Below are 24,015 nucleotides of genomic sequence, written 5' to 3'. Positions count from 1 at the left end.
AGTAAATGCTTCTGGTTGTCTTGATTGACAGGGACTGAGAAAAGGTATTTGCCATATCTATAGTTACATATCTGGTACCAGAAGATGTGTTCACTGCTCAAGCATTGGAACCACATTTGGCATAGTGACTGCAAATGGGGTCACTCCCAAGGCTTATGATAATCCACTGCCATTCTCTCAGATTGTCTTCTGCACAGGCCTTGTGGGTGAATGGGGGTGTGGTGGGAATCACCACCCCTGTATCTTTCAGTCCCTGATGGTGGTGGTAATCTTTGCAATTTCTCCAAGTTAGTGGTATTGCTTTGTTTACTGGTTTCCTAGGTAGATGCAGTTTTAGTGGTTTCCCCTTAACCTTTCCCCTATAGGAAGCCCTCACTGCAAAGGTCAGGGAACCAATGTGGGGGTTTTACCAGCTGCAGAGCATGTTTATTCCACGTATGCATGCCAGAACTGGGGAGATAACCACAGGATGGGCTCAGAGACACACTGTGGGTTTGACCTGAGCTAAAACTCCATTGATCATGTGACCTCTTTAAGTCCCTGCTTTGAGTCTCCCATGATCAATGTCAGATCAAGGCCAGTGTCCAGAAGTTCTCAAAAGTTCGGATTATTTCCTCCCTAGTACACAATTATATCATCTGTATTCAATTGTCAGTCAACCATTTACATTTATGGCATTTGTGGGATTCTTTGAGATTCAGAAAATTTCTCAAGTTCTTTAATCTCCCATGGAATTTCTGTTTTAGTTATTGGACATTGAAAATGTCAATAAATATTCCTTGATTGAAGGAGTAAAAGTTATTCTATAATTAGGAATACTTTGGTAGAAGTTTTTGGATTAGAGGCTGAATATGTGTTGATAATGCTTTTATATGTGTAAATGTAGTTAGTTTATTTTAAATACAGCGTCTGGATTTGGATGCACAGGTTTGAGATATTACACATTAGTCTTATTTCCTGGGAATGTGACTTGACTTCTGTGAGTCAGAACACAAATACATACTTACATATGTACATACATACATAATATAAATAATCAACCTCAGTATCATATAACAAGACGGGTATCTGTCTACAATGAAAATGATTAAAACAGCTTGAAATATTTTATAAAAAGTGATGTTGGAGCCCTGGATTAGACAGAACTGGTAGTGATCTTCTGTGGTCATTATGTTCTTCCTTGTAGTCCCTATCACTGGTCACTTGATCTGTATGGCATGTTCCATCTTTCATTTAGTGTGGGCTGTGGCATGCCAACTGCTGCAGTTTGTTGTAGGAAGGGACAAAGAAGGAGAGATGACAAATTAAAATGGCGGCAGTATTTTTTATTGTTGTATAATTAAAATAAAGGGGTGAAAATGGGTAGAAAAACTCCATTTCTATTTACTTTTTGTATCCCAAATATTGTTAAAATGTTAGTAGAGCTGGCCGTGGTGGTGCGTGCCTATAATCCCAGTGATTTGGGAGGCTGAGTAGGAGGATTACAAATTCAAAGCCAGCCTCAGCAACTAGCAAGGCCGTAAGTAACTTAGTGAGACTGAGTCGCAAAGAAATAAAAAGGGCTGGGGATGTGGGTTAGTGGTTAAGCACCCCTAGGTTCAATCCCTACTACCCCAAATACCTTGCCCCTGCAACAAAAACAAGTTAGTGGAGTTGAATGTGGTGACACATGCCTATAATCCCAGTTACTTGGGAGGTAAAGGCAGGAGGATCACAAGTTTGAGGCCAGCCTTGGTAAGTTTAGTGAGACCCTATCTTAAAATAAAAAAATAAAAAGAACTGGAAATATAGCTTAGTAGTAGAGCACTTACCTAGCATTTGTTAGACCCTGGGTTCAATCTCAAGTACCACACGCACCCAAAAAAAAAAAAAAAAAAAAAAATGGTGGAAAAACATGTATTCTTCAGTTCCTTAAATGGAAAGACATTGATACAACTGTTTGCTGGGTGGGTCTCCTTCTAGGTGGTGAAATGTTCTGGAACTGGGTAGAGGTTCTGGTTGCACAGCATTTTGAGTATGCCAAATGCACTGAATTTTTTACTTTAAAGTGGCTGTTTTTATATCATGAGTTTAAAATTAAGAACCAAGTAATAGTAAATTTTGGTAGATAGAAAAATGATAGAATTAATTTGTAGCTTTAAAATCAGGAAATAGTTCTTTAGCATTTGAGGTATTTTCCTCCCTGGTGTCCAAGGTTTGCTTCAATGTCCATTCACTTGAGATTAGAGGTACACATTTATAGCCTGATTGCCCAGCTTGGGATTTTGTATGTTCAGAATTAACCACAGTGAATCAAATTAGTCTTGGCAGGGACTGAGTGCTTTATTTTGATTTGTCATTAGGAATAGATGATAATGCCATTTTGGAAATGAAGAAACAGTACAAAATCATCTTTTTGAAAAAATGCATTTTAAGTTACATAGAAAGTCAAAACAGTTTTAAATTACAAGCAAACTTATATTTGCTTATAAAGTTATTAAATAAAAGCAAGTGCTTAAGTTTTATTTTACCATTATTAGTTAAATGTCACTAAGAATTTAATACTAAATTGGTGTTAAAAGCTTAATCATTTATTATAGTATACATCAAAAAAGCTACTGGATATTGAGGTATTTGTGTATGATATTAAAAATAAAAACAATCTTGGCTGGGATTTGGCTCAGTGGTAGAGCGCTCGCCTGCCATGCATGGGGCATTGGGTTCGATCCTTCTGCATCACATAAATGTAAAATAAAGATATTGTGTCTAAAAAAAATATATAAACATTTCAAGTGGGAAATTAGCTTTAATTAAATTTGGTAGATTCAAACAGTGGAGTGCTTTTATTGTCCATTATAGTTGATAATATAGACAAATATTTGTTGACATACAAATATGTTGGAAAAAAAGTATATTTACAATCTGATGTACCTTTTGTAAAAAGAAGTAAGTATATATGTATGAAGAAAAATATCTTGGGGGGTGAATACAAAGGGTTAGTGGGCGCCATGCTTCTTTGTTTCTTTAATCCCAGCTGCTTGGGAGACTGAGGCAGGAGCTTTGCAAAGTCAAGGGAAGCCTGGGCAACTGAGCAAAAACCCTGTCTCAGTACAATTAAAAAGGGCTGGTGGTGTAGCTCAGTGGTAGAGTGAGTACTCACCTAACACGGTGAGGTCCTAGAGTCAATCTGTAGTGTCACAAACAAAAAGACAAAAAACAAGGGTCTATACAATAGTTTTTTTCTCAGGGTAATAGGATTATATGATACAAATTTTCTCTTATTTGCATTGTATGATATTTATACCATGGACATTTCATTGCTCTTTGTTGTAAGAAAAAAGTTGTATGTTAAGGTGAACCAAGTTTCACAACTAACAGTTAAAATGTTCACTATTTTTTGTTTTTCTTGTAAGTAAATAGAGACTCCTCTTATTCTAAAATTCTTTGAACACTATTTATTCAAAAACACGTTTGTCTTTTTTTCCCATGCTTACACTTTCTTGAAGCAGTTTAAAAAAATATGTCACTTTTGGACAATTAGATTCTTCATTTCTACTGAACAGGGGTTTTAACTTAGTTTTGGAAGTTGTTGAATATGGCTTAACTTTGATTAATTTTCTAATTTAAATTCATGAAAGGTTTTGTTTACACAGAAAATTATAAATTATATTTTTTATAGAATTGTATATTGTATTTTGAAATATTTTGTGACTCCAGCAGATGGAGCTAGAAGTTAATGAATCCTGTGGTTATCTGTCTGGTGTTTTTTTCTTTTTTAAAATATCTTTTTAGTTGTAGGTGGACACAATGCCTTTACTTTTATTTATTTTTACGCGGCGCTGAGTATTGAACCCAGTGCCCCACTTGTGCTAGGCGAGCACTCTACCACTGAGCCACAACCCCAGCCCTGTCTGGGTTTGTTTTAAACCAAGTATTTTGGGATTATTAATCTTTAAATTCAAACTTCTTTTGGGGATGGTGCATTGAATCTTTCCTAAAGGTTGTCAGTGATACTGATTTAGACAAACTACAACATTTCTGAATTTTTAGATTTCTACTATATTGAAGCATGCAATTTTAGCTTTATGAGGAAGAGATATTTGACTATTATTTTATAAATTAATAATAAATAATAAATAATGTAAAATAAAATACATGTATTCACTTAAATAACAATTTTTAATTTAAGAATGGTCTATCAGAATCATAAACTATCATTAAGGGATATTTTCATGTGTAGGCATGATGTATGTTGGTAAAATCTAGAAACTTTCTGACTTTGCATAGTTGCCAAGAATATAATGACTTATCAATGTCTATTAGAGACATTGTTGTATCTTTATATTGATCTTCTCTTAGTAACTAACTTATATATTGCAAAATATTATAATTGGATCACTATGAGCTCTGTTCATCTGAAACTTTCATATTTACTGTAGTTAATAAACTTAGTTTTTTACATTAAATTATTTAAAGTGAGAAGGCTGGTAGGTAAGTACATGAAAAAAGGGCATCTGATTTCATGACACACTGAATTGGTTGGTATTCAGACCCTTTGGGTCCTGAATCATTTTCTATAGTTGTCCAACGGATGCTGCTGCTCATTATGAACTCTTAATTAAAATTTCTTTATTTAGGTTTTGATAACTATCTGATTTTTTTTGGGGGGGGCGTACTGGGATTTGAACTCAGGGACACTTGGCCACAGAGCCACATCCTGAGCCCTGTTTTGTATTTTATCTAGAGATAGGGTCTCATTGAGTTGCTTAGCACCTCGCTGTTGCTGAGGCTGGTTTTGAACTTGTGATTCTCCTGTCTTGGCCTCCTGAGCTGCTGGGATTATAGGCGTGTGCCACTGAGCCCAGCTTAGTTTTAATTTTTAAGTGAATGTATTGGTTAGAGTAGACACTTCTTTCTAATTTATGAACTTTTACTTAAGGTAGGCTTTATTTTTTAACTTCTGACTTTCAGATGAGATGGGGCATGTTCAGGGTGGTTTGGCTATAGACTCACTTTTGACTTTGAAAGAAGAATTTGAATTTGTAGTTTATGAAAGACATAAATTTTGAAAGTATGTGTATTTATAGACCCATAATAGCAATAAAAGTTCTTTCTTTTGTACTATGAATAATAATTTTTTTTGATTATAAAAATATAGTGGACCCTTTGCATTTGAGGATTTATATTTATAGTTATAACCAGTTGAAAGCAATTTTCTTTTATTTTCAGGACTGAGGATCAAACCATGCTAGGCAAGCACTGTACCACTGAACTACATCCTCAGTCCTTTTTATTTTTTGAGACAGAGTATCATAAAATTACCCGAGACTTGCAGTCCTTCTGTCTCAGTTTGCCAAGTAGCTGGGGTTATGGGCATGCACTACTGTGCCTAGCAGTTGACAGTTATTGTGAGGTCCTTGATATATGATAATTGATAATTTTTCTGAGCCTAAAATTTGGATTTTGCAGGCGGTGAGGCTAGGAAATGAAATGAGCTGTGTGGCTAATGAGTGAGGCTAGCTCAGCACCTCCATTTCAATTCAGCTTAGTTCTATGCTGTTTTTATGCCTCTTATGGGGGAAGTAATAGAGGGATATGGAGAATTATGTATTTCACATACTTCTGATTTTTTTGGAATACTCTCTGTGCTCCTTTTAGGAAACTTAGAATATGCAGAAAAATAGGAAGAAAAAGTCATGTGTAATTGTGCTCCATTCATAATTTGGTGTATTTTTTGCAATTTGTCTTTTATGCTTAATTTTTGTTACTGTAATTTTTATATATTTTTAACGTTGTATATGGGTTTTTGTTGTATAAGCATTTTTGAGAGAAGCTAATGAGAATACTTAATTATATCATTTTTCTTACCTTTCTGTGGTCTAAGTTCTAAGTATTGGAATTTTTCAGTTTTTTGGACCATTTGTATCATGTTGAAAAAGGACAGTGGGGAGGCATTGACATTTATTTGTTTAGCATTTTGGGTGTTATTTCTCTTCTGTTCTTCATAAGTGCCATATGACGAGTAACGTTTTTTACGTGGAAAAAACTGAGTGACAGAGTTGAAGTCCCTTTTTAAGATCTTAAGATTGATTGGTGCAAATCTTGGCATGTCAGATGTAGAGTGTCACTCACTTAGAAATAATTAGTGTGAGTATCTTATTTTTGGTTGGGTACATTATAGTACACTAAGTACATAGAGTATATTCAGTTTTATTGAAATTGAGTTTTTAAAATCTTCTTTGAATTGAAAAATGTTTTGCTTTTAAGAAGGCTTTGGTGTACATGTGGAACACCCACACCTAAACAACTGAGAAAATAAATGTAGAATTATTATTATTATTATTTTTTCTGTTTCACTCTCTTACAATCTGATCACAGATTCAACTGAGCATTTTGTTTTACACTGATGGGTAGAATTAATGGGTTATCACAGTCACTTTTCCCTTAATAAAATTTTATTTGACGGACTTGTTTTTTTTTGGCAGCTAATATTAACAAAATTCAAAATATTGTGTCTTTTCCACTTAGAATGATATGTATGATCTATCATATACTAATGTAGAAAGAGCAAGAGATCTGGGATCTAAGTCCAGGTTTATCATTTGTAAGTTATAGAATTTATGGGGAATTTGTTGACTCTCCTTAAAAAAATTAATTTGGTTTATGAGCAAATTGGACAAGGAAATCTTAAGTTATTTTGTGTTACAAATTTCTGTTTCTATATTGTATTTGGTGCACTAAAATAAAAGTAAACTTTGTTTATTTTGAATAAATGGTAATTTCAGATTTTTAGAAATATTTTCTCTATTCTGCTGAAGTATTTTATTGAAACAAAGATCCTTGTTTAGTTCATTAGAAACAGGAAGAAAAGTTCTTTGAATCAAAAGCAATTCTTTGGAGAAAACAGAAAACTGGTGCCTATTTTTCTAAGTATTTTTGTCACCCTTTCTGAGAATAAATTGACAGTAGCAGGTATTGGACAGGACAGTAAGAACTTATCCCAAGTCAGGCTTTGCAATTACTTCATTGTTATGTTTAAAGTATTTCTAACAGGGCTGGGGATGTGGCTCAAGCGGTAGCGCGCTCGCCTGGCATGCGTGCGGCCCGGGTTCGATCCTCAGCACCACATACAAACAAAGATGTTGTGTCCCCCAAAACTGAAAAATAAATTTTTAAAAAATTCTCAAAAAAAAAGTATTTCTAACATACCATCCTTTGAGGAGATATAATGGAAAGAGGGTGAGAATAAACTTGATGCCGTTTGCGAAGTATCTGGGAGACCCACTGTAGAAATGTACAATGGAATAGTTAAATTTTAGGTATTTAGGGCAAGAGAATAAAGAGATTCACTATAGGAAACAGTATGCATATAATAAGAGAAAACTAAGACATAGAAGTGGAGGTTTATTCATCTTATGATAAAGATTTTATTCTATTGTTGAATGTTGAAATAAATATTTAAAAAGGAGTAGAGATTTCAATAAGAATCTGGGAGGTCAACTTGCGTAGACTAGCTAACTCCACATTTTAAAACACATTATTTTATGATTAACAAATCCATCAGGACAGATAAGAGGTAAAGAGCAAGCACTTTCTACTGCAGTATTTTGTGCCTGGAGATTTTTCTGTATTGTTTTATAAAAAATCATGTGTAATTGTGCTCTACTTAGACTTAGCTTAAGAAAAATTAAGAACACCAGTATTTAAGTGTTGATAGCAAAACACTTTAAAACTAAATATAATTTGACTAAGATGGGGTTTAAGGACTAGATTTTCAAGAAAATACATGTGCTTTTGACTCAGTAAATCCATCCTAAATTGAAACTATCAGAAGTTGAAGATACATTTAATCTACCAGACCTACCAAACATCCTTGCTTAGTAACAGAGTGCACTGCAGAGTGTCATTTGGTTAGCCACATGGTCGTGTGACTGGGAGCTGCAACTGGCTGCTGCTGGCTAGCATCACAGGAGAGTTAGACTTCATGTGGCTAGCCTGGGAATAGGTCACAATTCAAACTGTGGTGTCTTCTAAATGCATATTGCCATTGAACCATTGCAAAGCTGTAAAATCATGAGTCAAACCATTTTAAGTTGGAAGCTGTACAGCAGTAATCACTCAGAGATGGGAGACAATACAGTGTCGCTTGGAGAAGACTTCTAGGCTGCAGTGCAGAGAGGGAACCTGGTGGAGCTAATTGGTGTTCTGTGTTGAGGAGGAAAGGTGGAAGTTCAGAAAGACCAAAATAGCTAGAAGGTATCAGGCCATTATTGGAAAGCAAAGAGCTGCACAGAGATGAGTTGTGTTATACTTCCTGGAGTGTCCCTGGAGCCACATGTAAAGCCTTGATTCTCAGCTTGGTGCTATGAAGAGAGGAGGCTTAGTGGGAGGCTTTCTGGTCACTGGGGCCATGCCCTTGAAGAGGTAGTGAGGCCCGAGCTCCTTTCTCTTCCTCTCTTTCTTGCCCTGGCCATGAGGTGAGAAGTTTTGCTTTGCCACATTACTCTATTCACTCAGCTAGCTTCGTGCACAAGAAACACGAAGAAAATTATACTATGGCTTATCATCAAATTTCTCAGAATCAGTAAAATCATGAGTCAAACCATTTTAAGTTGGGAATTGTCTGTACAGCAGTAATCACTCAAGAGATGGGAGACAACACAGTGTTGCCTGGAGAGGACACTACAGCTTATCATCAAATTGCTCAGAATCAGTGGCAAGGAGAAAATCTTAAAAGCACACAGTATTTGAACGTCAATTTATAGCACTAAATCTCTTATTAGAATAGAAAAAAAGGTTTCAAATCAGTTTCCATAAATTCTAGCTTAAGAAGATGTATTTTATATATATTAATAGAAAATAATACTCTGTATTTTAATAGAAAAAGGAGAACAATCAATGAAGTAAAGGAAGAGGATTGAGGGGAAGGGGCAGGTACAGGAAAAGGGAGGAACTGTGGCATGAAATTGACCAAATTACACTATATACCTATATGGATATACCATAGTAAGTTCTTCCTTTTTGTATAACCTATACAGCACTGATTAAAAAAAATAAAACAATAAGTAAACAGAAGGAAGACCGGTAGAATAGAGGAAGGGAAACCGGGGGAAGGGAAAGAAGTAGTACTGGGGACTGAAATGGAGCAAATTATATTCCATGCATGTATGATTATGTCAAAATTAACCCCACTATTATGCATAACTATAATGCATTCATAAAATAAAAAAGAAAAAGAACAAATGAATACTAAAGAATAAAGGAAATTTTAAAAAGAGGAGAAATCAGTGAAACAGAAAACAAAATTGATGAGATCAATAAAATTGATAGATGATGCTAGGCTGATGAGCATAAATTTTTTTGAGTGATTATAAGAATTGACATTACTATAGATTCTACATGTATTGAAAGGATAATAAATGCATATGGTGAATATCTTTATGTTAGTAAATTCAGTAATTTAGAGAAACGAACAAATTCCTTGAGAGGAAAAAACTATTAAAACCTTTTCAAACATTGTGAGAGTGTTACACACATTCTTACAAATAAAACTCTAGGCCAAGAGGAACTCCCTGTCAGCTCTACCGTGTGTTTAAGGAAGAAATAAAGACTGCAGTTATATGTAGTCTTCCAGAAAGTGGAAGGTGAAGGAATCTTAACTTATTAAGCCAACATTACCATGGTACTAAAGCCTGACAAATACATTAAACACTACAGACCAGTATCCATCATGAACACTGATGTATAAATTCTGGACAAAAAATTTATAAGATGAACAGTAACATATAAGAAGGATAATATATTATGGCTTTTGAAAAACAAGTATAACTTAACCATATTTACATGCCAAAAAAAGAAGTCACAATACATTCAGAAAAAGCATGATGAAATTTGACATCTATTCCTGATAAAATCTCTCAGCTCACAGCATTTCTAAGGAATACATCATCCTCCCCAAAAGCAGCTGATGAAAAATTGGCTCATAATATTAGCCAGTGGTGAAGGGATGGGCACTTTCTCTATGAGATCAAGAACAAGGCAGGTGTGCTCCTAATCAATTGTATTCGACATTGTTCTTGAAATTATACACAAGTTGGAAAAAAAAAAAAGTAAGTATCTACTGATAGATGATATGATCATATAGAAATTCTGTTGGAATCTGTTATAAAGAAGTTATTAAAGCCAACAAGTAAATCATGAAAATTTGCAGGATATAAGATGAATATACAAAACACAATTGTATTTTTATATGTCAATGAATAATTGGAAATTGAATTAAAAATCAATACCTTTAAATATAGAAACATCAAAAATGGTAAATACTGGGCTAGGGTTGTGGCTCAGTGGTAGAGCACTTGCCTAGCATATGTGAGGAACTGGCTTTGATTCTTAGCACCACATATAAATAAATGAATAAAAAAAGGTCTATCAATAAATTAAAATATATATAAAAGTAAAAAGTTAAAAAGAGAAAAAAGTAGGAAATACTTAGGGATGTGTGAGATCTATATATTTTAAACTACAAAACATTGTTGAAAGAAAAGTGTGTTATGATCAATGAAGACATATACTCTGTTCATAGATTCCAAGATAGTTTTGTCAATTTGGGCTACTACAAGAGAATACCATACACCAGGTGGCTTTAACAATACATTTATTTCTCACAGTTCTGGATACTGAAAGTCTGATATCGGGGAGACCAGCATGGTGAGATTCTTGGTGAGGGCTCCTTCCTGTTTCACTGGTAGCCATTGTGTGTCCTTGCATGGTGTAGAGCAGAAACAGAAAGCAAACCTGGTTCTGCTGCTGCTTATAGAGGCACTGTCCCATGATAAGGATGGAACCCTTGTGATCTCACTACCTCCTGCAGGCCCTTACCCCAGATGTCATTACACTGAAAATTAAGGTTCTAATTTGTGAATTTGAGGGCACACATTCCATCCATAACAATATTGCTAAGGTATCAGTTCTGCCCAAGTTGATCTATAGATTGAACACAATGCCTGTCAAAATCCCAGCATGCTTTTGGGTAAAAATTGTTAAGTTGATCTAAAATTCAGATGGGAATATGGTGAACTTAGTATAGCCTAACAATTTTGAAAGAAAACAGGATTGGAGGGCTTACCACCTAACTTAGAGACTCATTTTAAGTCTGCGATAATCAAGATCACATGATAACAGCATAAAGAAAAATAGACCAACTCTGTAGGGTCCAAGGATAGATACACATATACATTATCAATTGGCTTTAAACAAAGGTACAAAGATAATTTAGTGGAAAAACAATCTTTAACAGAGTGGAACAATTGGATAATAATCACAGGCAAAAATGAACTTCAGTTCATACATGGCACCATATACAAAAAGTAACTCCAAAGATCATGGACTTAAACACAAATCCTAAAATAAAAACATTATAGAAGAAATCATGGAAGAAAGTCTTTGTGATATTGGACTAGATCATAATTTCTTGGATATCAAAATCATGATTCAGAAAAGAAAATTTTGATAAACTTGACTTTGTTAAATTTAATGAATTTTATTCTTTGTAAGACAAAAGAAAGGAAAACTTTTGTGAGAAAATACCTAGCAAATCCCGTACCTGATAAAGGACTTGTATCCAGTTTATATAAAGAACTCATCAAACTCAGCAATAAGAAAGCAAACAACCAGGTCTAAAAGTGGATAACAGACTTGAAGAGACAGTCTACCAAAAAAGACATCAGTGGCAAGTAAGGTCATGAACAGATGTTCACATCATTTTGAGGGGAAAGCAAATTAAAACAGCAGTGGCATGCCACCATGCATATGTTGAAAGGACTACAACTAAAAGGGACTGCTCTTACATGTTTGGCAGGTGTGTAGGTGAACTTGAACTTCGCTAGTGGGAATGCGAAATGCAGCCACTATGTCAAACATTGTGGTGGTTTTATAAGCTACATGCCCACAGCATGATATAAGCTACATGCCCACAGCATGATCCAGCTATTCCATGCCTCATATTTACTCACAAGAAACGAAAGCATATATCTGCCACAGACAGGTGCATGAGTGTTTATAATAGCTTTATTTGTAGCAGCCACCAATTGGGAACAGCCTAAGTGCCCATTTACATGTGGCTGCAGTCCAGTAAATTTTGGGTCTGATCCATGCTACAGCAAATCAGTGTTGAAAAAATCTCAAAATAATTGTACTGGAATGCAGAAGATAAAAATGACTACAGGGGGCTGGGGATGTGGCTCAAGCGGTAGCGCGCTCGCCTAGCGTGTGTGCGGCCTGGGTTCGATCCTCAGCACCACATACAAACGAAGATGTTGTGTCCACCAAGAACTAAGAAAAAATAAATAAATATTAAAAAAAAAATTCTCTCTCTCTCTCTCTCTGTCCCCTTCTCTCTCTCACTCTCTCTTTGAAAAAAAAGAAAAAAAATGACTACAGAATGCATGGGTCCACTTACATAAAATTCTAGAAAATGTTTTTTAAAGTGTAAAGTCAATGGCTGACTGGGGATAGGGGTGGGAGGAGAGTGGCATAAGGTATAGAAAAGTGGTGGTGTCACTGGTGTGTTTTTATGCCTGCGCTTATCAAATTATATACTGTATATTAGGGCATTCGATGTTGGTACAACAAAATACCATTGCTGGTACTTCATAAAGTAAAGAAGCATTTGGCTCACAGTTCTTGAGGTCCAAGATCATGGTTCTCCTGATCAGCCCCACCCTCAACACTGCTGCATCACCACAGAGAAGCTGAAAGAGGACCAGCTGTGTGCAGAGAAGGCCCAGTTATGGGGTGGGTGCGCTAGTGTTCTCTCTCTCTCTCTCTCTCTCTCTCTCTCTCTCTCTCTCTCTCTCTCTATCTCTCTCTCTATACTTATTTGTTTTTTAGTTGTAGCTGGACACAATACCTTTATTTATTTATTTTTATGTGGTGCTGAGGATCGAGCCTTGGGACTTGCATGTGCTAGGTAGACACTCTACTGCTGAGCCACAACCCCAGCCCAAGGGTGGGCTGTCTTTATAACAGCTGCCCTCAAGAAATTTCTTACATGAGTGCATCCTGTGAGATGAGCATTCATCCTGTCTCCAGGGCAGACCCTGTCCTCCTAGCCTCTACCTCTTGAAGGTTCTGCCGCCTCAACTTGGCCACACTGGAGACCAAGCTTGCTGCACATGAGCCTTCAGGGCAGGACACAAACTATAAGCCCTAGGTGCACTTGTGTAGTTTATTTTATGTTAGTTATAGCTAAATAAAGTTGAGAAAATTAGTCTTTCATTTTTTGCCTACATTGTGCTTTGATTTTGCAATGATAATTGAGAGTTAATTCTGAGATCATCCCCTTAGTTTGGTTTGTGAGCTTTTCCTAGAGGGTGATTCCTTCTTAGTGGTTAGCTGTATAGGATGTATCTTCCAAGTGATTCCCTGTTACTGATTCTTTGGAACTGGAGTGGACACATGGGAATCAAAAATGAGGAAGAGAAGTAGTGTGTATCTCTTGGAACTTAGATCTAGAGACATATAGTGATAAAAGTGTATACATCTGTAAAGAATTGGGAGTTATAGGAAATGATGGAATTTATTTTGCCTAAAATCATGTCAGCAAATCAGATACTGGAGCAGCTTTCTCTCTGCTCTGGGCAGGGCACCTTTTTGATGAGCTGTGAAGTGAGGACCTGGCTCAAGAGGAGACATCAGTCAGTGCCTGGCACATCCAGCACAGGGCTGCTGTTAGGTTGTAACAGGTGGTGGATTATTTTCTTCTATAGTTTTCTGAAAGGACTGTGTGACATACAATTGGATTAAAGCTATCTCATGTAAATTGAATATAATCTTTGACATGAAGATGTTTTATCTTTTACAACAATGTTACAATGATTTAAAACCAGCCTTTGTGTTTTGTACCATGAGTGAATAAAGCAACACATTAACAATCATAGTTCTCCAGCCTACAAAAGAATACCCACTTTGTATGCAATAGTTCACATAATACTAATTATCACCTTATGTATGTGGAATAACTTATTTAGAAACCCTGAAGAAGATAAAATGCTGTTGAGCAGTTGAAATAGAGGTCAGAGGCCATGCTCTAAAGTTCATGAACTGGACCTGGAGGGCACAGTTTGGAATCAGGTCCATTTATTCTTACTTTAGATAAAGTGCTAATGAAGTTTACCTCTTTGTATAAGGGAGGGGGAAAATGTGGATGGACAAATGCAGATTGTTAGTAAGAGCAGTGGATGTAGCTGGCAGAACGGGAGGTGAACCGCGAGCCTGGGTGCTCTGAGGGAGAGCAGTTGGCAGAAGAGCTGATAGTGCTACATACTAGTAGCCTCTGTGAAGTAACTCATAACAAAAGCATTAAGTCACTAAGTGCTGATTTTGTGATAGACATTGTGCTGGTTCTTGTACATGCATTATTTCATCTGATAATTAACAGCTACAGACGTGGCATTATGCCTTGTTTTATAGATGAAGAACCTGTGCCTTAGCAAGGTTGTCACATGAAGTGCAGACAGGATGTGGGCCAAGTCTTTGAAGAGAGTGAGTGTGTGTGTGTGTGTGTGTGTGTGTGTGTGTGTGTGTATAGCTCTTTCTGGTTATTGGCACAATAAAATGATTGACTCTTATTTTTGAAACAGTGTTTCGCTGTGTTGCGTAGGCCAGTCTTGAACTTGTGAGCCTAAGTGTTCTTCCTGAGGAGCTGGCACTACAGGTTGCACCATTATGCCCAGCTTAGCTTAAAAATTTATTTTTATTTTTATTTTATTTTATTTTTTTTAGAGAGAGGGGGGAGAGAGAATTTTTTAAAATATTTATTTCTTTTTGGTGGACACAACCTCTTTGTTTGTATGTGGTGCTGAGAATCGAACTTGGGCCGCACGCATGCCAGGCGATCGTGCTACCGCTTGAGCCACATCCCCAGCCCCCCAAATTTTTTTTAAAGGATCAGAATCTATAGAACAATTTTAATTTAAAAAGTTCAAATTAGTTTTTCCACTAAAAGATATTAAGCCATTACTTTCTAAGAATTTTCGTAAAACATTTTATTTCTTACAAAGATAAATGGGTATTATAAATTCATAAAAATCTGTACAGACTTTTGGATATGAAATTATAAATTGCTTTTATTGTATTACTTTATGTAGAAAAAAACTGAATCAATCTAGATAAGCTGTGCAAGAGCTAAGTTAATTATTGTCTTCCACACTATTCCAGAAAGAGCAGAGCAATTCAAGAGCATGCACACTAATTTCAGACTGGGTGGCTGGGGAACGGCGTGCTGAGGCTCACCCTTTTCCCGGGAGCATGTGTGCAGCCTTGTGAGCAGAGGTGCTGGCTTATCATTGTGCTTCAGTGCTGTGACCACTGCTGTGAGTGGAGTGGAAAGAACGCAGGCTCCTTTTTCTCCAAGCCTCAGATTACAGTTGCATGTGGTGCACTGGATTTACACTGAAATCATAATTTGCATAATTTCTATCTTTGCTTTGATTTTACAAACTTTTGTAAGGGTGATAGCCATTATTTTAAGACTCAATTTAAAATTCTAGTGTTTTATCTATTAAAAAAAAATAGGAGATACTGAGCCACTCTGCCAATGACATACCTAAAGGTCTTTCTAAATCTATTCTTATTTTAGTTGCTGCCTTTTGTTGTGACATTATAAAGGACTGCAGAATGTCCCCAAAAGGGCAACCACCACATGAGCTTGCTGCTTCTGTGACCTCTTTTTCCCCACTTGGAGTCGTTCACTGGCACTTCTGTGATATAGTGGTTCTAAAGTCTCAGGCAAAGAGTCAGCTCTGCCAGTTGCAGGCTCTGTAGCCTTGGCAAATGAGGTGGCCACCCCTGTCCACTTTGGGTAGCAGTGCTGGCGGGCTCAGGGACTGCTGTGAAGAGCAGACGAATGTGTGGAAGGTCTGCAAATCACTTAGAATGGTGCGTGGCACATCAGCCTCAGTCAATGCTAGTTATTATTTTCGGGGTTTTATGAGGCTTAAATTAAATGGGATTATACATGTAAAATGATTAGCAGAGTGTCTGGCATTTATTAAGTGCTCAGTAGATGCTAGTGGCTCTAATTTAAATATTCTGGTGCCTACATGTCTAAAGACGTGTGCCTTTGGATCTCTGCATGTCATATTGTTAGTTAATTTATTTTAGGGCACTAGAAAAAAGAAACTAGTTTCTATATTGGCCTTTCTCAATAGGTACAAGTTACAAAGTTAAAGTTTAACAAATATGCAATTACTTTCTGATTTCTAAGTTTAAATTATTTCTTATTTCAAGTTTATATTTACTTTTAGTATTAAAAGGTATAGATGTTGATTAACATCACCATTTAGTGAAATCTCAAAAGGCCTGTCAATATCTAACCTGAGTTTCCTCTTGTTATCTTCTTTACAGGTTTGTGGAATCTTGCGTCTCTCTTTTCCAACCTTTGTTTATTTGTGTTGATGCCCTTTGCATTTTTCTTTCTGGAATCAGAAGGATTTGCTGGCCTGAAAAAGGTAAGTAAATTGAATTTTGGAATTAAGAAGTAAATGTCGGGCTGGGATTGTGGCTCAGCGGTAGAACGCTTGCCTCAAGAGTTCGAGACCCTGGGTTCGATCCTCAGCACCACATAAAAAAATAAATAAACAAAATAAAGGTATTGTGTACAGCTAAAAAATAAACATTAAAAAAAGAAGTAAATGTCATTTATGTTGAACTGAAGATCAAACAAGCATTTGAATAGAATATAAAAAGTTTAATAAATAATATTAAAACCACATTTTAGCAATAATAGTAATATTGCACATTGAATCATTTTGTATGTTTATGGGGAAAGTTCTCCATCAATCCTGTATATGTTTGTGCTGTGCATTACTCTAGTGGAGTATTCCTTTGGAATAGATAAACCTATAGGGTTGGTGTTGCTGCTTTCTTAGGTAATCTCATTCAATTTTAGAGTTTGATATGAGATTCTAAAAATCCTAAAATACATCTTGATGTAAAAGTTATCTCACATACAATATTTTCAGGGTAGTAGCACATTATAAAATCGGATATGCTTTATTAGGTAGTCAAATTCCCAGGATACCAAGAGTAACTAATCTTAGGTAAATGTGGAAGGCTTAGAAATGGGCAAACTGGGAAACTTCTCAGGAACTTCTTAAACTAATCAACACTTTAAAAGAGGCAGTACTTTAGTCTATCCTTGAAGATAGTATTTTCAAAAAATTTTTTATTTATTCTTTTTATATATAACAGCAGAATGTATTTTGACATTCCCATTCTTTTTTAAATTTAATTTTTTTTTTTAAATATCCCCTTCTTGTGGTTGTGCATGGTGTGGAGTTACACTGGTGGTGTATTCATATATGAGCACAGGAAAGTGATGTCTGATTCATTCTACTATCTTTCCTATTCCTGTCCCCCTCCCTTCCCTTAATTCCCCTTTGTCTAATCCAATAAACTTCTTTCTCTGCCCCCACCTTATTATGTGGTTAGCATCTGTACATCAGAGAGAACATTCAGCTTTTGTTTTTTTGGGATTGGCTTATTTCACTTAGCATGGTAGTCTCCAGTTCCATCCATTTACCGGCAAATACCATAATTTCATTCCTTATGGCTGAGTAATATTTCATTGTGTTTATATACCACATTTCTTTGAATACAGTATTTTAAAGAAAAAGAAACTAGGTTCTATTTATAACCTATGCAGTTCTTTGTCATAAATTTTTGGACTATAATGCAAATGCAAAGATTTAAGTACATTAATACCTTTTAAATGATTTTTAAACTTGCAAAGTGAGACTAGTGTTACAGTTTAGCATGTTTTGCCTTTCTGACTTTTAATTCTATTCAGTATGTTGTGGTGAATGAAATGTGCCTGTATATCTTATTATCGAATAATAGTATAATGCTAATTCAGAAAATTTGGCTTGGGAAATTGTAAACTGCATGTGAATTGTTATTACTTTTCATCTTGTGTAACTCTGTGTGGGATCATAGAGGTGAAATTATTTAACCATTTGATAGCTCTTCTGACTTTAAACCTTAAATACCATACATTTTAAAGATGCAGTGCATCATTGGGGTGATGATCACAGTGCTGTTCCCATGGACTCACGGGAACAACTGTCTGGCGGTTATTCCATAGGTGAACGTGTTGCAGCTAGCTGAAAAGGAACATTGAGAAAACTGGCTTTTGTATGTTGGACATTTTTTAATCCTGTTATATTATTAAGATTGGCAATTAAATTTATATACTGTTAAGAATTGTATTCTTTCAACTTAGAAAGCTGTTTGCTGGTTTATATTTTCTTGAAGAAATAATACAAAATATTATTGTTGAAAGGGATTTAGTTCAAACTCTTCTTCTATAAGGAGAAAACTGATATTAAATTGTATCAAATTGTCTGTGAGCCATCCATGTAAAATAGCACAATTAGAACAGAATATCTAGGGTCATGTCTGACCTTCCCCAGGTCTGTGTTCTTCACAGTCAGCACTCTGGAGAGCACAAGAAAAGCCAGTAGGAAGATGAGGTGGCTGAGGACAGAACGTGAATGTGAAACACTATTAGAAGAGAGGTGCAAGGAAGAGTTCTGACACTGTCAGCTAGTGTGAGGAAAATGGGGTGACCACCTGGAAGCCAAGGGACAGAGAGTTCCAGGAGATGCTTACCACCAAAGTGGAACTAAAAAGAATGAACAGAAGAAAAGGGGCATTGGAGACTATTGAAACGGTGGGCTTCTGTAGCATCTTGGAGTTTGGAGGTAGAGCTTTTGATGGACATTTATTCCAAGAGTTTTATGAAGTAGTCTACTACTAGTTAGTGGTTATTGTAGGCATTAGCAATCCTCTAACTACTAGTTAGTATTATAGGAAATTTCTAGGGACACAAATAAAGAAATGGGTCTCCTGCTTCCAAGGAAACATGGAGAACTTACAGTTGCAAACCAGATGAACTTATTACAGTTTGATGAACTTATTCATGAGGTGCTAAGGAAGAGGCTGAAAGAAATGGTTATCTTGTTCTGCTGTGCACTAGGGGCAGGCTGTGAGGAGGAGGCCAGCTGGGATTGAGCTGGGATCTGATCCACCAGCAGTGTTTGCTAGAGTATGACGTTCCAGGCTTGAGCCATGCCTGGAACTCTAATGGAATTGAGAGAAATGGCTGGTACCTAGATGTGAACCATGAACAGTCAAGATGCACAAGTAGCCCTCAGGGTCAGGTTCTGGAAGCATTGATCCTCTGCCAGGCAGTTTGGATTCTGTGCTGTAGACTAACAGGGAGCTGGCATTTTCCCATGAGGATTTTTGCATCTATCATTTCATTTAAGTGAATCACACATTTTAGAGTTTCCACATATGTCACAAAGGAAAGGAGCATCATGGAGCACATGGGCCAGGGAGTGCTTGGCACTGAGTTTTGTAGAAAGATCATATGCATCCAGCTCTGCTCAATAGAACATTTTTGTCTGTGTCACAAAAACTGCCTGTTGGTGTTTGCTTTATGCATTAAAGCTCTGCCTCTTCCTGATACTGCCTCTTTGCAGTGTTCCCCAATGCAAGAAACAACTGGAACTGCTCAGTGTTAAATATGTCCGTGTTTGGTGTTATAGAACTATCTACCTGGTGTTCTTTATGAAATTCTAATTGTTAGCTAGGTAATTTTTCAAAATAGCATGTGACGTGGACAGACCATTCTACCCTTCTTGTGAACTGACTATCTAGAAAGGGGACTTGGTTACCTCTAAGTGCCCAGCCAGTCAGGGAAGGGACTCGGCTCTATGTGGTGAACCAGTCAGCCAGGGAAGGAACATGATTGCATTTGATGAAGCAGATCAGCAACACACTGTAGGCTTTAAAAAAAACTCTGACGTTACTTTTCTCCTGTGCCCCTTTATAGACTTAAGATCAAAAGGGAGAATCAGCTGAACAAGGACCCAAGAGATAGAGGTATTTTACGACTACACTTGTACACAGTTGTATAGTTCTTCCCTTTGAATTTTTTTTTTCCTTTTTTTACTCCTAGTCTCTCTATTCATCATTAAAAGAACATTCTTTCTCCTAAACACAAATTTGACTGTGTTCATCTGTTAAAACCCTTCAAGGGCCTCCAGTGTACTTCATGACCTCATATGGGACTGAAGTGTTGAATGTTTGTGTGATACAGTTGTGATTTTCAGACAGGTAATTCCCAGACCCAGTGAAGGATTTAAAAAGGGGGCAGTTAGAGCCCTGATGATTATCATTGATCCAACTTGGGAAGATTGGAATGAATAGGTGCTATGGTGACCAATTTAAACGTTTTGTTTCTCATACTAGTAAAGAAGGGGAGTAAGGGGGTTGCGGCCTGAAGGCAGAGGAGGGAGAGTAACTGTCAAGTGGGGAGTATGGCATGCCCAAGGGCAGGGGCCAGGGAAGGAAGAGGGAGGGCACAAAGGTAAGGAAGTGGGCTTTAGAGTCAGCTGCCTGGGCATGTTACTTCATCTGAATCTCAGGTGTTCTTTCTGTAAGATGGCTACAATAAAGATACTTACCTTACTGTATTATTTTCATGGTTATATAAGACGAGATTATTCATGTAGAGCATGGAGCCCAGGACTGCATTTAATGTAATTGTAAATGTTAACTATTATTAAACCACCACTGTCTTCATGGTAGTCTGTAAGTGCATTCAACCAATAAATATTGTTATTTATTCTTTACTTACTAATATTACTTATAATATTATTGTTATTTGGGATTCAGAAAGAAACCAAACACAGTAGAGTCAGCTGTTAATTATTCATATGTTATTATCATGAGCAGTTCTAAATTCCAAATTGTTTTTCACATTTTGAAATAGCATTGACTAAAGCAGAATAAATCAGTTTTAGCATTAAAGGTAGCATACTTTGGGAAAAAAAAGCCTTCTTGAAGCTACAGTACATTTTAGACCCTAGTAGAAATGTTTTAGAAAGCTTTAAACTTAGGTGATCAGGTCGTGCTATTTTAAAATGCTCTTTTTTTTTTTTAGTTTTGAAACCAATTACTTGAAAGTTGCAGGGGTTATTAGCATTTTAAGTCTCAGTGTGTGTGTTGAAATGCTAGGTGTCTTTCTGCAGCATAGGATTATTTGGTGTTTCCTTGTGCAGCTCTGGATGTTGCTCCAGATGCATGGCTCTTGGCAGGCACTGTGTCTGTATTAGAACTACAAACTTTGCTGCTTTATTGATGTTAATGTTATCATTGGTCACAGTCACAAAGTGTTTGAATTGTCATTATAATAAGTATTCATATATGTTCCTAAAAGGTGTTTATCATTGGTTACCTTTGACATACTCATTTCTGACTGGTACTGAAGAAGGTAGAACATTTCTAATGGCAAATGCTGTCCAATAATTTGAGTCCTGATGAACTTGTATTATGGTTAAGTTAAATTTCCTTTTTTCCTCCATGACGACGCTCCTGGTTTTGTTTTACTATGTCTAGTCTGGTGTATTCCCTAAGTGGCACATGGCCCACCATACTCCCACGGAGTCCCCTGGGCGATCGATTTTAAAACAGCTCCTTGCATATTGTCCCGAGATGCGGAAATTGGCCACTGGCCATGGGGCGGATGCAGAGCTTGAATTGAAAATCAAATTAAGCAGAATTCTCTACTTAGTTTTTAATTAAGCCACTATGTTAATTCAAACAGGACATTTTAGGCCTGGGGGTTGACCATGCCCTTTTAAGGCCCTTAAATAGCCTTTCTTCTTTCTCCTCACTGTGGCGTGTGTTTCTATTTTATTAGGACCATCTTTTTGCTATTCCCTTTCTTTATTATTCTTAAGCCTAAGAGAATAGAAGTGGTTTTGATAAAGTTTTTAGTAAGAAGCTAACTTTTACTTGGATCTTAAACTACTAGCAGTTCAATGTTGATGCAGATTCTTCTGTTAGATTCATATGCTGCATCAAGCATCGAGTTTGTTCATGTGTGTTTGAACCTGATCCTGTGTTTACATCTGAATTTTCATTTCTGATAGAAAGGCACATCATTGGGTTTGTTTGGTTTTGTGATGGAGATGCCTCTTTGCAGTTTTGAGCTTCGTTACTCTTTAGTGGCGGATGTCTGTGGGTCGTGGGGATTGGGGTCATCTAAGGGCAGACAGTGCAACTGTTGCTCTCATACCTCAGATCAGAGCTGTAGTTTTTCCTCTCTCTACCTCAGGAAAGACCTCTAGGTTAGCTGCACAGTCATCAGGAGATGCTTCTGATTCAGTCATGAACTCTAGAGGTATCATCTCTGGTTGGTGCTCACATGAGATGTAGGAATCTATTTGTTGCATATTGTGCCTTAACATCTACTTTGAATTAAATGTTATAAGGAAACAGATTAGCAACTAATGAACGTGGGGAAAAACTCAAATGTGACTATTTAAAAGTTTAATGACAGATTAATTCATAAGCCCAAGATTTTTCTGGGAACAAATGTATATTGTTTTTACCTTAATGCTTATCTTTGATTTGAAGTCCTGGTATAAAATTTAACATCAGCGACAGCAACATCCTGACCAATTATCCAAACCACGCAGACATCCTAGACTGTCCAGAACTAGCGCATGATCTGTAGGATTAAGAGGTTAACTCCTATAACTTCAAACAAGTGCTTAATAATAAAAGCAAAAAGTACAAAATTTGAGGTGACTTCCTTTCTTAATTAATTAGGCTGACCAGGTGGGAGCGAGAGGCTCTGTGCTGGCGCTCGGGACGTCCATAAAGCCGAGCAACATGACAGCACAATGGAGGAGGAACAAAGATTTTTTTAATATGTTTCTGTCCTGTGTCACAGTTTGAGATTGTCCTGGTTTATGTCCCTTTTGGCAAACTTACATAAAAGTGACCCTGTACTGTATTTTATGACCAGATGACTTTTCCCCTCTGTGGCTAATTTGTCTCAGGCCTCCATCTTAAAGAGAAGTGAGTAGGAAGTTCAGCCTCTGTCTCTGTGAGCTTTCATTGCATTCTTTCATTATTTTTGCTCGTTTTTTTTTTTTTTTTTTTTGCCACTGATGATCCATAAATTGTTGGGAATGAGTGATTAAGGAAGTGCTGCTTAGTGTTAGTGGCACATGCGCATATTTGGCATGGTTCTGGTGGGTGAGAGGAAATCACAGACAAGAGGAAGGCTCCTGCTGGGAACCCTTCAAGGAAATTTAACTTGGGCATGTTTTGATCTTGGTGTTTATTACAGAAAATGAACTCCTATCTTACTAACTATTGTTATGTGTTAATTTGATTCTCCCAACACCTGCAAGAAAACCATGGAATAATGCATTAGTAGAGCTGCTCTACATCCTCCCAGCTGGGAGCACTAGTTTTTCCTCAGAGATGAGTGTGGATGAGAATGGTTCTTTTCTTTTTTTATATGTGTGTGGGGGTACTGGGGATTGAACTCAAGGGTACTCAACCACTGAGCCACACCCCAAGCCCTATTTTATATTTTTTAAATTTAGAGACAGGGTCTTACTGAGTTGCTTAGCACCTCGCTGCTGCTGAGGCTGGCTTTGAACTCAGGATCCTCCTTTCTGAGCCCCTGAGTTGCTGGGATTACAGGTATGTGCCACCATGCCTGGCAGAGAATGGTTATTTTCAAAACATTCCATCTGGCAGTGCTTTGCAGTGGAGGCCTTAGGAATCACCCCTTTGCTGTGAAAGGTGTGGCAGTAGAGGCATAGGTGGAGAGCCTTTAAGATAGGGAGGCTCGAAGGCGGGCCCTCAGAGGAAGGGCAGAAGCATCATGTGAGGAGCAGAGCACATGTGCTGGTTTCCTTTAGAGATGGTTTGCGTTCATAAAGACTTTGAATGAAACTTCATTTAGTTCCTGAAATGGCATCAACTTCATTGCTCTTAGTGCAGTTGCCTATTGGAGGGAATTAAATTATAGTCACAATGAATTGTTGAATAGCAGCTGCTTTTTTTAAAAATTAGTTTTCATATACTTTGTGAAAGTACAGTGTTTTGAATTGGACTACTACCTATTACTTTCATCTTTCTCTCCACCTAGAATAATGAGGGATT

The 24,015-nt window shown here is 36.9% G+C and overlaps 1 protein-coding gene across 7 annotated transcripts in view; it reads left to right on the top strand.

The window, feature by feature from the left end:
* Lmbr1 (limb development membrane protein 1) overlaps nucleotides 1-24,015 on the top strand; it is a 161,303-nt gene that overhangs the window by 53,556 nt on the left and 83,732 nt on the right. For 5 of the 7 annotated variants that reach the window (XM_026380352.2, XM_026380353.2, XM_026380354.2 and 2 more), the window contains one exon: nucleotides 16,384-16,487. In XM_026380352.2, the coding sequence (XP_026236137.1) occupies nucleotides 16,384-16,487 (104 nt within the window). Of the gene's footprint in view, nucleotides 1-10,651; nucleotides 10,699-14,470; nucleotides 14,521-16,383; nucleotides 16,488-24,015 lie in introns of those variants that run through there. The other 2 variants (XM_026380355.2, XM_077795903.1) reach the window with 2 other exon arrangements.

This window comes from Urocitellus parryii, chromosome 3, assembly GCF_045843805.1.
Source record: "Urocitellus parryii isolate mUroPar1 chromosome 3, mUroPar1.hap1, whole genome shotgun sequence".
In the NCBI taxonomy this organism is placed as follows: domain Eukaryota; kingdom Metazoa; phylum Chordata; class Mammalia; order Rodentia; family Sciuridae; genus Urocitellus; species Urocitellus parryii.
This window is presented reverse-complemented; position numbering and strand designations above follow the sequence as displayed.